The 16,457-nt window shown below is 39.7% G+C and overlaps 2 protein-coding genes across 2 annotated transcripts; both read right to left on the reverse strand.

Annotated features, from left to right (window-relative positions):
* Positions 1-465: 465 nt before the first annotated feature.
* Positions 466-12,714, reverse strand: LOC136827794 (uncharacterized). Its single transcript, XM_067085253.1, has 8 exons — positions 12,627-12,714; positions 9,077-9,289; positions 8,455-8,536; positions 7,940-8,114; positions 4,754-6,041; positions 3,315-3,526; positions 1,900-2,127; positions 466-908 (listed from the first exon to the last, which is right to left on the reverse strand). Exons 1-8 carry the CDS (start codon positions 12,712-12,714, stop codon positions 609-611), a joined length of 2,586 nt encoding a protein of 861 aa, XP_066941354.1. The 3' UTR covers positions 466-608.
* A 1,190-nt stretch (positions 12,715-13,904) lies between these two features.
* LOC136827658 (uncharacterized) lies at positions 13,905-16,160 on the reverse strand. The gene is made up of 5 exons (XM_067085127.1): positions 15,929-16,160; positions 15,516-15,662; positions 14,898-14,970; positions 14,473-14,579; positions 13,905-14,179 (listed from the first exon to the last, which is right to left on the reverse strand). Exons 1-5 carry the CDS (start codon positions 15,942-15,944, stop codon positions 13,989-13,991), a joined length of 534 nt encoding a protein of 177 aa, XP_066941228.1. The 5' UTR covers positions 15,945-16,160; the 3' UTR covers positions 13,905-13,988.
* Positions 16,161-16,457: the final 297 nt, after the last annotated feature.

The following is a 16,457-nucleotide window of genomic DNA, read 5'->3' on the forward strand; positions in this document are numbered from 1 at the left end:
AATATCGCCTTGTTCAAAGGTAAATATTTTTCACAAGATAATGAATGTAATTTGAATGTATAAACTTCTAGTAGGGAATGCAGATCGTCCTAAAGTATGGATTTGAACTAAATTATAAAAACAGTCGAAAGGAGTAAATACTGATTTACAAGATTTCTAAAGAAAAACAATTTCAATAGTCCTGAAATTAAAGAGTGTAAGAAAATCTCTGCTCCTGTTAGAAAATCGTTTTAATTGAAGTTGAATATATTTTATCTAGATTTTTGTGCAGCTATCACCAACAGCACAGCGAATCTCAAGTACTCGTAACAGGTTTTGCATTCACTTCAAGATCCCCATAGCATTTTATGGACACAGGCACGAAAGATGGGGCCAATTTTCGCCAGAATGCTGGAGGGCATCAAGTTCCACCTGGACTTTCCCTAACGAGAAAACGCTATCGGTTGGGTAGCAACAGAATCACGAAATTACTATTATTATTATTCAGAAGATGAACCCTACTCGTATGGAGCAAGTCCACCAAAGGGTCCACTGACTCGAAATTCAAGCTTCCAAAGAATATTACGGCGTTCATTAGAAAGAGGAATTCATTAGCAAGATAGGCCCAGTTACGTCAGGATGACAACCACATAAGACACGATGAAGACGACAAAGAGTATAAACACTATGACCTTGGCGAGGAATTCGAGGGTCTCCAAGGACATGCTGGTCGCCTTCTCGAAGTACCTGTTGATCATGGTCTTCCCGTCGGGCGAGAACGGCGACACGTTCTTCACCTGGGTCTGCTGGGAGAAGCGCTTGTCGATCAGGATGTGGAAGAGGATCACCAGGAAGGTTACCATCACGCAGAACAGGAGCCAGATGTCGACCATCTTGAAGTATGAGGTCTGCGGGAGGGAGGAAGAAGCCTGCGGAAGAAATTTCAGAAGAAATTTTTCAGAGTCAGAACAGGATGTTTACATTGCTTGGCATTTTGAGTGTGCGAGGTGTCCACCAACAGGATGTTTACATAGCTTGGCATTTTGAGTGTGTGTGTGTGTGTGTGTGTGTGTGTGTGGAACATAGAGTTTAGGTCAAAGGCAAAACACTGGAACCTAGGAGGTCATTCAGCGCTGAAACGGAAATTGACAGTAAAAGGTTACAAAAGGGTAACAGGAGGAAAACCTCAAAGCTGCACTATGAAATGACTGTTAGGAGAGGGTGGATGGCAAGACGGAAGAAATATAGTATGAACGGTGGTGCAGTAAAAGGAATGAAAGGGCGTGTGTGTGTGTTTGTAAGACAGAGAAAGAGAGGTAAAGAGAGAGGAGCTACAGAGTAGTGCAAAGCAACATTGCTTTGAACTGTGATTCACTTAAAGAAGTAAAAGAAACAGCGATAAAATGGACGAATGAAACTAATTGAACCTTTGGTGAACAACTTTTCAGACATTTCTTTATCTCCTGAACTCTCTGGACGTTTCTTTTCCTATAATAAAACTGTTTCGTTAGTCGTTCAATTTGCTCAGTAGTTTAACAGCTAGAAGACTCAGCTGGCGGACGATATATGTGTCTGGAGAATTCCGTTTCGGTAATTGATTCAAACGTAGAACTAGCATTTTCAGTGAAATATCACCGAGCTAAACAGTGCTGGAACTTCAGCGAGGAGGAGCAGATCTGTTAAATTTGACTGAATATTGCATTTTCAGTTCAAACCTTCAGATGGAGCAAAGTGAAAATAATCTAATGTTTGTCTAATATATATATATATATATATATATATATATATATATATATATATATATATATATATATATATATATATATATATATATATATATAATGTGTGCTTGTGTGTTTGTTATTGCTCATCCATAACCAAAGACTCGTAATAAAAAGTAAAAAAACAGCAAAATCGCACCTGGGCGAAAAGCGTGGCCAGGACGAGAAGAGACGTGAGGGCAGCCATGATCCTCAGGTCGAAGAAGTGCGTCCTGAAGAAGAGCGTGAGGTAACTGATGATGATGAGAATGAGAGAAGGGATGTAGATGTTGAGAATGGAGTACCCGTAGAGACGGATCAGCGGGATGCGGACTCTCACCTCACTAGGAACTCGGGGACCGTCCATGATCATCGCCTCTTGTCCTATCTGTAGGGGAACGAAGAAGAAGAAGAACTGGCGGTTTAAAATGCGGTAGGTTCTCGAAGGAGCCGTTTCAGAGGCAAATCCTGTCTTCTACTATTACTACTACTACTGCTGCTGCTGCTACCACGTAGAGCTCACGAGGTGTCATAGAGACTCGCGTCTCTTGTCATATCTGTAAGGGAACGAAGAAGAAGAATTGGCGGTTAACATGTCAGGTTTTTGAGGGAGCCGTTTCAAAGACAAATCCTGTCTACTACTTCTACTACTACTATTACTACTACTACCACGCAGAGATCAAGAGGGCGATGTCACAGTAGTACGTTTTATTTTTTTCTTATTGTTTTTAATGTTGCAGCCGTATACTTAGGTAAGATTTCAATTTTGTCGAAAGTACTCGCTATTTGGTTTAAAGTAAGGTGTTATGAAGCTAAGAGACAGGCCTACCAACAAATTGACCGGAGTCATTGCAAAGGTAATATTTCTCCAGCGACCATCTGGACTGTCATACTGAGTGAAATGTAGTGAATAAAGTACTGTGTGAATGCTAATCAGGATCTTCAAGAATGTACTCATATAACACCACCTTTGAGACTGATGAGGCGGTAAAGGCGACATCTCGCGAACCATAAGATTCTGACGTGTCTCTGAAAAAGAGGTCACGTGACACCACCTTTATTATTATTATTATTATTATTATTATTATTATTATTATTATTATTATTATTATTCAGGAGATGAAACCTATTCACATGGAACAAGCCCAACACCACAGGGGCCACTGACTTGAAAATCCAGCTTATTATTATTATTATTCAGGAGATGAAACCTATTCGTATGGAATAAGCCCAACACCACAGGGGCCACTGACTTGAAAGTCCAGCTTCCAAAGAATATTATGGTGTTCATTAGGAAGAAGTAAAAGAAGGTAAAGGGAAATACAGAAAGAAAGATCTCACTTATTAAAAAGAGAAAAAATAAATTAGAAAATTAGTAAATAAATTAATAAACAGATAAAAATGTATTAAAATGCAAAGGGAATAGTATTAGGATAGTAATGCATTGCATCTTCCCTTGAACTTCTGAAGAAGTTCCAATTGCACATCAATCTGGGGGGCTATTTCACAGTCCAACAGTGTGAGGAATAAAGGACCTCTGGAACTTTGCTGGAGAAGTTCCAGCGAGCTACTGACCTCGTACTCGTTGAGCATTTTGCTTCCTAGGTAGATCACGGTCGAGTTTGGATGGACCTCGAGGAAGGAGACGAGGCCCGAGACGACCTGCAGGTGCATGTCGCAGTGCTGGGCATCGAAGGGGTACAAGGTCAGGTCAAACTGACAGGTGTAGGTGGTGGAGTACTTCCGGGAGACGGTGATGGGGTTCTCCTCGCCCGAAAACACGTCCACTGGAAGAAGAGGGTAGTTGATTTAGTGTGGGTTGTGTTTGCGTGTTTGTGTTTGTGTGTGTTTTTATGATAAGCAGTCATTGTGTGTGATATGTACGAAGATTCTCTCTCTCTCTCTCTCTCTCTCTTGATCTTGTCTCTTAGATAAAAATGGCTCTCTCTCTCTGAGTGTGTTTGTATGTGACGTTGGGTAATTCAAGCATTGATAGTTGGAACTAAAATTATCTGTGTTAGATAAAAAAATTAAGGGCAGGACATTAATCCACCACGCACCAGCATCGATAATGCAGCGTCTATTCAATGCGCTGCTCATCTGAGGAACATAACAGGAGTTGTGTTTAAGAATAAGCTCGACAAATATCTAAGATGCATCCCAGACCATCCAAGACTGGAAGATGCAAAATATACTCTGCTTAGCAACTCTCTGGTCTCAAAGGTGCTCACACTGAGGACCTCTCTCTCTCTCTCTCTCTCTCTCTATGTGTGTGTATTATTTTTTATGTTTGTATGTGTGGGTGTGTTTGCATATGGTACCTAAGTTATGTAAAGCTCTCTCTCTCTCTCTCTCTCTCTCTCTCTCTCTCTCTCTCTCTCTCTCTCTCTCTCTCTCTCTCTCCGGTGCAATGCACATAGGCAGTTAGTGATTAAATTTGTATACACATATTTCTCTCTCTCCAGGTATTGTAGGTGTAAGACCTACAATATAGTTATCTACTGTTTTCTTTAATTTTTTAGTTTTATGAAAAAAAAATTATTTTGCCAGCTTTGTCTGTCTGTCCGCACTTTTTTCCCCTCCGCACGTTTTCTGTCCTCCCTCAGATCTTAAAAACTACTGAGGCTAGAGGGCTGCAAATTATGTTGATCATCCACCCTCCAATCATCAAACATACCCAAATTGCAGCCCTCTAGCCTCCTCAGTAGTTTTTATTTTATTTAACTTTAAGGTTAGCCATAACCGTGCTTCTGGCAACGACATAGGACAGGCCACCACCGAAAGATAGATCTATTTTCGGTGGCCTTGATCATACACTGTACAGAAAACTTGATTGCACCGAAGAAACTTTGGCACATTATTTACTTTTTTTTTTTTTTTTTTTTGGTCCTTAGTGTGTCACTGGGTACTGAGAGAGTTATATGAGCTCGACCTCCTCCCTATAAGGCCCTCCTTTGCCCGGCGGAACATTCCGACGTCGCCGAGTCTCGCCAGAACTCGAAGCGCGAACCCACCTTCGGCAGCCACCGAGTCGTCTCTCCTGACGGGTTCCCTCAGCCTGCTGATGGACGCGACGGCGTCGTCCGAGATGAGCAGCTCGTCGATGGTGTCCGTGTTGAGCAGCTTCACGATCGGGGACCACAGCTTCTTCATGGTGTCGACCCTGGGCGCGTTGAGGCTCTCGTTCGCCTTCAGGTTGACGTATTCCAGCCGGTTGTCGAACCAAGACATCTCCAGCTCGTAGGAGAGCCTCATGTCCATGTTGACCGTCTGGATGTCGATGGACTTGATCACGACCCGGATCACGACCGGGACGTTGCTGTTCGCCTTGCGGGGCACCCTCGGCGGCAGGTGGGCGTGGTAGTCCTTCGGGAAGGTGATGAGCTCGCATTCCATCTCGTCGCTCTGGTCGCGGCAGTCGTACTTCAGGTCGCAGCGGAAGGGCAAGGGCACGCAGGTGCCGTCGTCGCAAGTGAACTGGTCGTCGCTGCAGGGGGAGAGGAGAAGCCTCTTCCGCTGGCCCTTCTTCTCCTGGCACAGGTCCTTCTCCAGGAGCCACCACCGGCGTCCCATCGGGTAGTCCAGGTCGAAGGGCTCCATGGAGGCGATGGTGCCGCCGTTGACGGTGTCCACGTAATACCAGGTCCCGTTCTCCCGCCGGATGTGGTAGGAGCCGTAGCTCTTGAAGACCAGGCCGCCGAATTCCTCCTGGTAGGCCACGAAGTACACGTTCCGGAGCTCCGTCTCGCACGTCCCGCGGATGATGAATCGCTGGGGCTCGTTGAAGGTGCAGAGGGCGCACCTGATCCACGCGCAGTCGTCGTCGATGACGCCGTCGGGTTGGATCGCCGCGCAGTTTTCGTAGCGGTACCCGTTGGGCTCGTCCGGAGCCCAGTAGGACTCGTTGTCCACCTTGTCGTCGTACCCCCTGACCCAGACGCCCTCAGTTCGCTTGTCGTTGAGGTCGCTCCAGTAGAACAAAGGGCACTTCTCCGAGTCGGGCCACCTCTCGTTCATGATCTCGTACAGGTGCTGCGATTCCCTCAGGCTTCTGACGACGGGGAGGTGGGTCCCGAGGGCTTCGCAGATGTACAGCGCCTCCCCTTCGAGGACCCTCGGGAACCAGAAGTACAACTTGGACGTGTCCTCTTGGCAGAACTTTGCCAGGGGCATCTCGTAGGAGGTCACGTTGTATAAAGTCCATCCGGCCTCCCAGAAGATGTAATTCCCCTGGGGATCGGTTTGGCAGTTGGCGATTCGCTGGATTTCGTTGTCCGAAAGGACCCTGTCCCACACGTTTATCTGTCGAGGCAGAAAAGAGCTGTTTCATGAATCTGACGATTCATAAAGGGGAAATTTTAAATAAATTTAATTACAGCTAATGCTAGTTTTGTAAATAAATGTAATTACAGTTAATGCTAATTTTGTAAATAAATTCAGCTGCAGATAATGCTAGTTTTGTAAATGAATGTAATTACAGCTAATGTTATTTTTATAAATAAATCTAATTATAGCTAATGCTAGTTTTGTAAAAGACTCTGTAATTTGGTTGTCAGTACGCATTTATCCATGTATGGGAGATTGATTGATTGATTTTGGTTATCAAAACTGGCGCCACAGCATCTAGGTTACTGACGCCGAGTAAAAGAGAACATTATGTACTATTTCCTTCTTATGTTATAATTTAAAGTAAACAGTAAATGACCTTAGTGGAACTGACAATAGTTTTGACAAGAATATTCTATAATTCGGTTTTATTCAAATTAAAACCCCATTTTTTGTTAGAATGAATCAAGGTCATCGCGATATCTGTGAAATCTTGAAATAACAATAAAAGAAACTGAGTGACTGATTAATTAGGAATAGAAAACTGGCGTTACAACAGGCACAGTCATCATGGACGAAAAAACGAACTGGCCTCTTGCTAAAATGAGTCTCAGTTTTTTTTTGTTTTTGTATTGGAAACATAGCTGTGGAAATCTTAGGGACCCTACATAAGTTGCCTCTTGAAAAATATTAAAATATCAATTTGAAACCTTTTGGTGATCTTGAATTCCCTGACGTTTCAAAACACCTAAAAAAACACACACACACAGCAACAATGGAATCCTTCTTCCAACGTCTTTAAAATGAAATTGAAAAGCGCCAAACTCTGATCACAGAATTATTAGACTATACAGAATTGAGGCCAAAGGTCAAGCTTTGGGACCTATGAGGTCGTTCAGCGCTGAAAGGGAAACTGAGAGTAAAAAGGTCTGAAAGGTGTAACAGGAGGAAAATCTCGCAGTTGCACTATGAATCAATCGTCAGGAGAGGTTGGAAAGTAAGATGGAAGAAAGAGAATAAGAACAGTGGTACAGTAAAGGGAATGAAAGGGGCTACAGCTAGCGGCAGAAGGGACGCTGCGAAGAACCTTAAATAATGCCTAAAGTACGCTGCATGAGGTGCACTGACGGCATTACCCTCCTACAGGGAACTCTGATCTCAGGTTCTTCTGCAGGCTGTTGCTGCGAACGATGTGGCTTTTTCTAGCATCAGGTTTGGTACCACTACACTCAGTTTGCCTGGAGTTTTGTCTTGGCTACAGTAAGGTGGAACTGTATGTTTAGCACAGTTGTGGAGTCTCCTGATCTCCAGATATTTAAGCGAGGAGAAGATTCATACCTGCTCTCTACTGCTGCTGACTTCTCCTGAATTTCAGGCGTATCGGTTTTAGTTTCTGGTCGCAAATATCTATTCCTTTAGCACATCTTCCTGTAACTCTCTCTCTCTCTCTCGCTCTCTCTGAAGGCTGATTTCCCTCTGTAGCCCTCTTGAGTTTATACCAGTCTGTCGACTTTGTCCATTAAGGTTTTCAGCTGAAGATTCAAACAGAGAGAGAGAAAGACAGGTCTCTCTCACTTGCAGCAGGTCTCACTCACCTGCGACAGGTCTCACTCACCTGCGACAGATCTCGCTCACCTGCGACAGGTCTCACTCACCTGCGACAGGTCTCACTCACCTGCGACAGGTCTCGCTCACCTGCGACAAGTCTCGCTCATCTGCAACAGGTCTCACTCACCTGCGACAAGTCTCGCTCACCTGCGACAGGTCTCGCTCACCTGCGACAAGTCTCGCTCATCTGCGATAGGTCTCACTCACCTGCGACAAGTCTCGCTCACCTGCGACAGGCCTCTTTCACCGCGACAGGTCTCACTCACCTGCGACAGGTCCCCGCTGTAGCTCTCGTGTTTCGTCTTGCCGTTTCCGATTTTGGCGAAGTCTCCCTTCACGGGTCGCCCGACGTTATAGAACATCTGACGTACCATCTGCCCATTCAGGAAGGTCTGGATACGCCCTTTGGTGTGGTCGTAGGTGAAGCAGAGGTGGTACCACCTGGGTATAAGAGGGCGTTTTTTTTTTTTAAGGAATCTCGGTAACTTTTTTTGTACCGTTTTTCAAGTAGTTAAGCATAGACAATCTTTCATGTATGTGTATATATATGTATGTATATATACATATATATATATATATATATATATATATATATATATATATATATATATATATATATATATATATATATATATATATATATATATATATATATATATACTGTAAGATATCATTATTTAGTAACATAAAAACCTACCATATTTTCTCTGCCCAAGATAATAATTTTGCTAAAATTGATGAATATTTTGTTAATAACTTCCGAGGGCACTTGGAAACTTACCTGAATGCCCAGAGTTGCTGGGGCAAGGGCTGGAAATTCCAGGTGTGAGATATGGCCGCCCGCACTTTGTCAACCCACACCTCTTCAAAGATACAGAGTGGTATTAATGGCATGTATTTTACTGCATATATGTCATGCATGTTTTTATTACTGCATAATATGTCATAATGTTGTTTTTATTATATATAAACAAATACTATGAATACATATATATATATATATATAGTATATATATATATATATATATATATATATATATATATATATATATATATATATATATATATATATATATATATATATACACTATATTTATATATATATATATATGCATATATATGATTATATATATAATGTATGTTAGATATGCATATATGTAGTAATATACATTTATATGTATATATATAACCACAAACATTAAGCTACAAAACTTCCTTAAATATCCAATTCGCTCTACCTTGGAAATGATACCTGGCAGATTCGAACCACAGACACCGACAGCCTCCCACTTCAGTGACCTATACCACCCAATTAACCCATCATCCTCCTCCTCCTCCCCCCACCAAAGCAATTTACTCTTGTCTCCTTCCCCCCCGCCCCCCCCTCCCCACCATCCTCCCACCTGCCCTCAGCATCCAGATCTTGCTGTCGACGTTATCTGCCAAGAAGAGCAGAGTCGCCCTCGTGTGCAAGAAGAAGATCTTGAAGCGAGCACAGAGCGTCAGGGAGTCCACCAAGGTGGACCTACTCAGTTTGCCCTTGTAGATGGCCTCCGTGATCGGGGAGGCCACGCCGTCCTCCTGGAATCTGATGACCTGGACGCATGACGATGGGCCTGGAAGAGAGAGAGAGAGAGAGAGATGAGGGAATGAGGGAATGAGGGCGGGGTCTCTGGGAGGTTTTGGATGAGAAGTAATTTTGTTTTTGTAGGTTCTACTTGTTTCCTTTTATTTTTACTTTTTGCGATCTGGAGTCAAAAATGATTGCTTTATCAAAATCAAGGTCAAAATACTTAACGTTGCCAGTTTCTTATATATATATATATATATATATATATATATATATATGTATATATATGTGTGTATATATATATATATATATATATATATATATATATATATATATATATATATATATATATATATATATATATATATATATATATATATATATATATATAGAGAGAGAGAGAGAGAGAGAGAGAGAGAGAGAGAGAGAGAGAGAGAGAGACAGCACAGATCATTTTGGCAAAAGAACATTAAATTTATTATAATTGTTTTCCAACAAGGATTTACCCAACTGAATTTCTATCTTTACCACAGGTTTCTAACAATTAAGGCCAAGATAAACAACCTTTGCAAAAGATATATTACTCACCAGCCAAGAAAATCCAAATGAGCAGAAGTTTTCCGAAGGTAACGAATAGTTTTCGAAGCATTATTTAAACGTAATTCGACTGGACTCGACGAGGGTCCAGAGAGCTGAACTGTCTTGATTTTTTACCTAAACGACGTCACTTTCTAAAGCTTATAAAGGCATACGGGATGACTTCAGAAGTCAGCGAACGGAACTGAAGTCAGCGATGACGTCTATAAGGAAAGCAGCGAATTCTGAATTCGGTGATGTCCCACAATGATGTCCCCGGATTCTGAATTCGGTGATGTCCCACAATGATGTCCCCGAATTCTGAATTCGGTGATGTCTCACAAGGATGTCCCCGAATTCTGAATTCAGTGATGTCCCACAATGATGTCACCAAATTGATGTCACAGAATTCTGAATTCAGTGATGTCCCACAACGATGTCCCCGAATTCTGAATTCGGTGATGTCTCACAATGATGTCCCCGAATTCTGAATTCGGTGATGTCTCACAATGATGTTCCCGAATTCTGAATTCGGTGATGTCTCACAACGATGTCCCCGAATTCTGAATTCGGTAACGTCCCACACTGACGTCAGCGATTGCTTTTGAGATCACCGAAGTCGCCTTTGAAGATACCTCTGAATCTGACGTCCTCGAGGCAGTCAATGCCCACACCCCATTCCTACCAGAAGGTCCGAAGCGTTCTGGGTGCATCCCAGCCCCTCGCAAAGTTTAAACAACATTCCCCTGAGGCGATGACTAATTCAAAGAAGATTCTCTTAACTCGATCACGGATTGGTGCCGTTTTATTTTTTACTGTGGGTGGAGTTGCCGATATCGGCATTCCGCCCGCCACCCCCCATTGATCCGTTGTTATTAGATTTGAAAAAACTTTTTTTTTTTATTGAATAACAATAGGAAATCGTTGTTCAACTATTTCGAATTTGAATACTTAGGAATACCAAAAAAGTTTATAATTTTAGTTTGGTATTTTTTTTTGACCAGTGGAAAATGATCGTTCAGCAATTTCGGATTTCAAGAGAATATTGCTAAAGTATGAAAATACTTCAGGGTTATATTCTTAGGAGTACGTGACATTATCTGCTAGAGAATGGATTTAAAAATCTACCTAAATAACCGACGAGGTAATATGATTGATCTTCAACTAAAACATTCAACACAGAAATCACAGAGGAGTGATGTTTCTCATGCTTCAGACTTCATACCTACCTACTCTGTTCTGCTGAAACGGATTCAGGGAGAAGTAATGCTTCTCATTCTTCAGACTTATTTTAACACAGTAAGGAGAAATCAGGGAAGAGTGATGTTTCTCATTCTGCAGACTTCACACTCACCTACTTTGTCGAAACAGAGAATTCCCACTATTAGGAAGACGGGACAATTTATAACAGTCATGTCCTCTGGATTAGTCGCCAGAATCACGTACAGACTAAAATATAAAGAAGAGTAGAATAACATCAGATTAAAATAGGTACATGAAATATCAGAATTGTATAGAATTATGAACATTTCATTTAACTTTTTGTGGAAGTGTCTAGAGCTGAAATAGAAAAGAAAAAGATCAGATATTTTATAATTAACTGTTTACATAATAATAATAATAATAATAATAATAATAATAATAATAATAATAATAATAATAATAATAAACAGTGATGTTTGACCTTTACTTGTTACACTCTACCAGTTCCTTAAACAGTCACTTTCAATTCTTTGAGGACCGCTGAGGTCTTTTAAAGGACGCAAAAATAAAAACAAAATTAAAATTTATCTAGATGAATTTATCTAGATGGCAATCTTTTAGGGCTACTTAAAAAAATAATATAAATGAAAACTATCTATTTTACAAAGAGAAGTCGACGCCGGACTGTCATTAAACGTGTATGCTAAGTTCCAAAACTATAAGTAAGTAAGTAATAATAATAATAATAATAATAATAATAATAATAATAATAATTTAAAATCATTGCTAAACTATCAACATTGCTTTGTTTATTTCAGTCAAATAAAAGACCGACTGAAAATAAAAGGGGTATCACCTCAAAAGCGTCGATGAATTCAAGGGTTCCTCTTCTCGCTAAGTTTGGATGGCGAATGAAAGATTCTCGTAGAAACACGCACACGCACACACACACACACAAACGCACAAACACGCCACATACAAGGTTAGATTAATTATTCACCCTTATAGTACTAGATGACCTCGTCTCATTCATAAGTGAGTGGAAAAAACAGGGACTTCGTCTCATTCACCGAAAAAGGGGATATTTGTCTCATCCATAAGTAATCCCAAAAATTGGTATTGGACGGTGTAAGCGTGTGTCCTGGCCCAGAAATATTGCATTTATTATCGACGGGGTGTTGCCTTTAATACGGAAAATAATGAGAGAATTCTTTTACGTGATTTTCACGAAGTGGCCATTGATTACAGGCTGGATGGCAATGTTTGCCGGAAATTGACGGATTTGGGGGTTCATAATTGGCCGGAGAGATACGAACATTCCTTGTAGTTGCGCGCGTATGCCTGATTCATAAAGAATCTCTCTCTCTCTCTCTCTCTCTCTCTGTATGTATATGGATATACAAATATATAATATATACATTTATATATATACAAACATATATACATATATATATTTATATATATAAATATGTATATGTACTTATATGTAAATTATATAAATATATATATAAATATATATATATATATATATATATATATATATATATATATATATATATATATATACATGTATGAGTATATATGTGTATATATCTGAAGCACACCCATTTCACCCCTTAAATCACAACCAATGGCCTCTACTTCCCAATAAGAACGAAATATTGGCATGACAGCGTCATGTGATTCCGCCATTTTCCCGCAAAAAAAAAAAAAAAAAAGATATAATAGAGAAATCTTTTTACACTAGAGGCAATCCATCATTTCACTGTCTCTGACTGGAGACATTATCCAGCGCTGATTTATTTTCATTGCTATCGTATTGCCAGGGAAGGTGGGAGTTATGTTGGGGGGCTTGGCTATAATTCTTCATGACGCAGAGAGGACGGAATGTCATAAGAGATAGCTATGAGTGAAGCATATTTTTTATTTGTGTGTTATCGGTGCCTGATACATGTTGTTATTATTATTATTATTATTATTATTATTATTATTATTATTATTATTATTATTATTTTTTTTTTTGCAAGACGACCCTCTTTTATTTTTATTATTATTATTATTATTATTATTATTATTATTATTATTATTATTATTATTATAATTTTTCTGAAAACACTTTTTTTTATTATTATTATTATTATTATTCTTCTTCTTCTTCTTCTTCTTCTTCTTCTTCTTATTATTATTATTATTATTATTCTTTTATTATTATTCCATAAGATGTGATTGTTTTTCAATAATTAGTATTATTATCATTCTTTCCCAATCATTATTTTATTTTATTTCAATTCCGAATTTATTTTTATTTCCTTGGGACAATTTTCGTATAGATATTATTCATCTTTCAAAGCTTCAATTTATTTTACATTAGCTTAAATTTAACAGCAAAATCTATTCTATAAAAACGTAAAAGAAAAATCGTTGCTTCGTTTGTAAAAGCTTTATCGAGATTTTATTTATGGTTTCTAAATAGCCAAATTAGTTGGGAGAGAGAGAGAGAGAGAGAGAGAGAGAGAGAGAGAGAGAGAGAGAGAGAGAGAGAGAGAGAGAGAGAGGAAACTTTTATTTTAGAGAGAAAAAAAATTATGAAAAATAAAAAAAAAACAATTAACATTTACATATGAACGGTCAGCATTCCAATGAATTGCAAATACTGTTTTATTTTCTTGTTTTCATCACTCGAAAATCTTTCTTAGCTGAACTTAAACAAAAATAGAGGTACTTGCAACAATAAATTTATTATATAACAAATTTTTATAACAATATAACAGTTGAGTATTACAAATAATATAATATATATATATATTAATATATATATATATATATATATATATATATATATATATATATATATATATATGTGTGTGTGTGTGTGTGTGTGTGTGTGTGTGTGTTTCCTAACTGCAAAACAATCAAGTAAAACATATATAATCAACAAGTAAATTCTGAGTGTTCACATTGCCGCGTCAGGTAAAGACGGGACGTTGTTTTGCTGGGCGAACTCTGACTGCACTTTTCTGATTCCCTTGAACTGGCAGCGGCTTCGTCTTCGTACGGACGGCAACAGGCACTCTTGGAATGGGTTTTGGCGATGGCGCTGATGGTCTAGGTATTGCCTGTTGGATGGGTTGAGACACGTCGTGTCTTCTGAGGGAAACTGCATCACGTGGGGAAAGAGATAATAATAATAATAATAATAATAATAATAATAATAATAATAATAATAATAATAATAAAATCTATTTATTATTACCACAAATGGACACAGTAATACAAAGTTTTTTTTTTGTAAAATTTAACAAAATTGGAAGGCTAATAGTAACCTCAAGAAAAATGGCCAGGAAATCTATCAGGTTTTCAAAATTTATATAAAGGAAGAGAACAAATGGCATCTTACCGTGATGAATTATTTCATATTGATCAAAAACAAAAGCGGAGAAAGAAGCCTACCTAAGGGAGCAACGACATTCCGCAAGGACTCCAGAGCGGGAGATCTTCCAGGGTCCCCTACGTTCGTCTTGAGCCAGTTCGACATGATCACGCGGTTGTTTTTAGCACTGGGGGAAGGAGAAATCGAGTTTGAACTCGGAAGAAACCGTTAAATATAATCAAAAGTACCTAGTTTCGATGACACGAATACCATTCTAGGCCTATACCTTGTTTTATTAAAAGATATGAAGGTTTGATTGCCAAGCTCTGGTTCATAGGCCTAAGGTTTCTTAGGCTTGCTTAGGTCTAGGATTTCGATGACACAAATTTTCTTGGTCCAATACCTTTGTTTATTAAAAGATATGAAGGATTGATTGTCAGGCTCTGATTCGTAGGCCTAAAATTCTATCTATAGCTTGGATAGGTCTATAGATTGGCATACTCACATTTCCGGGTCTGGTACCGTCCTTATGTTGTTGCTCTTGATGATTGGTGACCACAGCTGAGCTGCGTGCACTCCTATTTGGTGTAAGAGTGAAAAGGGATGTTAAATTAACTGGGATAATCACTGCATAAACGAAAGTGATGAAATGTTATTCACTAACATCATGAAATGATATACAACAACTGAAATCATTGTGATGATGACAATATAGTCACACTTATGCTGAAATCTTCTTCTTCTTCTTCTTCCCAGCTTGTTCCCATTTTTATATGCTGAAATATAGTGCTTGAATTATCAATGAGCAATAAAGAATTGAGTTAAGGCACATCTGGTCTTTGGAAGCAATAGCTCTTAGTATCTGGAAGATGGTTTCGACAAACACGTAGAAAAAATGAAATATGCAACAGAAATAAGATAAAAAAAAAAATTTCAGAAAATGCAGCGGAGGGAAAGAAGCCTCGAGACTGAACGACAGATTTTGGGCAGTGTTGACCAAAAGAGAATCTTATTTAGACCTTTGTGAATCTTCTTCTTAATATCTTAAGTTACTGTGGTTCAGCCTTTGCGCTTTCTCAGCACGCCAAGCGTGACGATCAAAACAAAATAGGCCTAGGCCTACCTGCTAACGTGACTGCTCCGTAGCCGAGAGCAGCCAGCACGGCGTACGGAGCATAAGTTGCGTTCAAGGTTCCGTCTGTGTTGACCAACAACACGGGCGAGGCATCAGTCACGCTGGTCATGCACGCGAGGAACAGGAACAAGATACCTGGAAGAAGATTTGAAAAGTTACGATTTCCTGACTGACTGAATGACAGGTTCAGGAGGCTACCGTATGCCCAGGTGTTACAGGAACAGTGGTTGTTCCATTTATAGTCTGGTAACCTGTCCAGAATGGTTGTCAGCTGAAGATTTAAAGAAAGAAGGACATAAACACTAGTTTAGCGGCCGTGAGACGGCCTATTTTTGTGTATACACACGCACACACACACACACACACACACACACGAAACACACGGCACGAGGACGCTATACCTGTTTGTGTTAACATGACGCAGTCGGCGAAGGTGGTCGAACTCGAAAATTATAGTTATATGCAAATTATTCCTTTCAGCTAAGTTATTTTTCCTTCTCAAGACCGCAAGGGCACGGACTGATTGATCTTCCCCGTCGACGTATATCCTAATGTCTCAGAGGGCGTCCTCTCTCGCGCTGCAGACCTCAGGTCTGAACTGCAACGGCGCCTTCGCGAGAATGTTGCAGCTACTGTAGGGGTCGTCGCAGAGAAAACACAGGCACCCTGTTGTAGAAAGGATTCCCTGAGGATCCCCTACTCTGTCTTTCTCTCTCTCTCTCTCTCTCTCTCTGTTTCCCCCTCAGTGATTGTGCATAAACTTTCGTCTGTCAATTATCGTCCGTCTATCGCTCGTAAAACTTGTGACTTGCGTTTTTGTTTACTGGTTTTGTTCTGTGATGTGAATTTTAGTTCACAGGAACTGAAAAACAATATTTGTGTATGGTGTATAGGTCTAGTGATTAAATAAACCCCTAAAATGAATAAATA

Source organism: Macrobrachium rosenbergii, chromosome 42 (genome assembly GCF_040412425.1).
Source record: "Macrobrachium rosenbergii isolate ZJJX-2024 chromosome 42, ASM4041242v1, whole genome shotgun sequence".
Lineage (NCBI taxonomy): Eukaryota > Metazoa > Arthropoda > Malacostraca > Decapoda > Palaemonidae > Macrobrachium > Macrobrachium rosenbergii.

Coding starts and splice junctions, on each gene's coding strand:
- LOC136827794 (XM_067085253.1), bottom strand. CDS start 12,714: ATGGCGGAATCACATGACGCTGTCATGCCAATATTTCGTTCTTATTGG. Junction 8,537..9,076: donor GATCTGGATGCTGAGGGCAG/GTGGGAGGATGG, acceptor GTATCTTTGAAG/AGGTGTGGGTTGACAAAGTG. Junction 909..1,899: donor TGGCCACGCTTTTCGCCCAG/GTGCGATTTTGC, acceptor TTTCTTCCGCAG/GCTTCTTCCTCCCTCCCGCA.
- LOC136827658 (XM_067085127.1), bottom strand. Junction 14,971..15,515: donor CGGAGCAGTCACGTTAGCAG/GTAGGCCTAGGC, acceptor TACACCAAATAG/GAGTGCACGCAGCTCAGCTG. Junction 14,180..14,472: donor GAATGTCGTTGCTCCCTTAG/GTAGGCTTCTTT, acceptor CACGTGATGCAG/TTTCCCTCAGAAGACACGAC.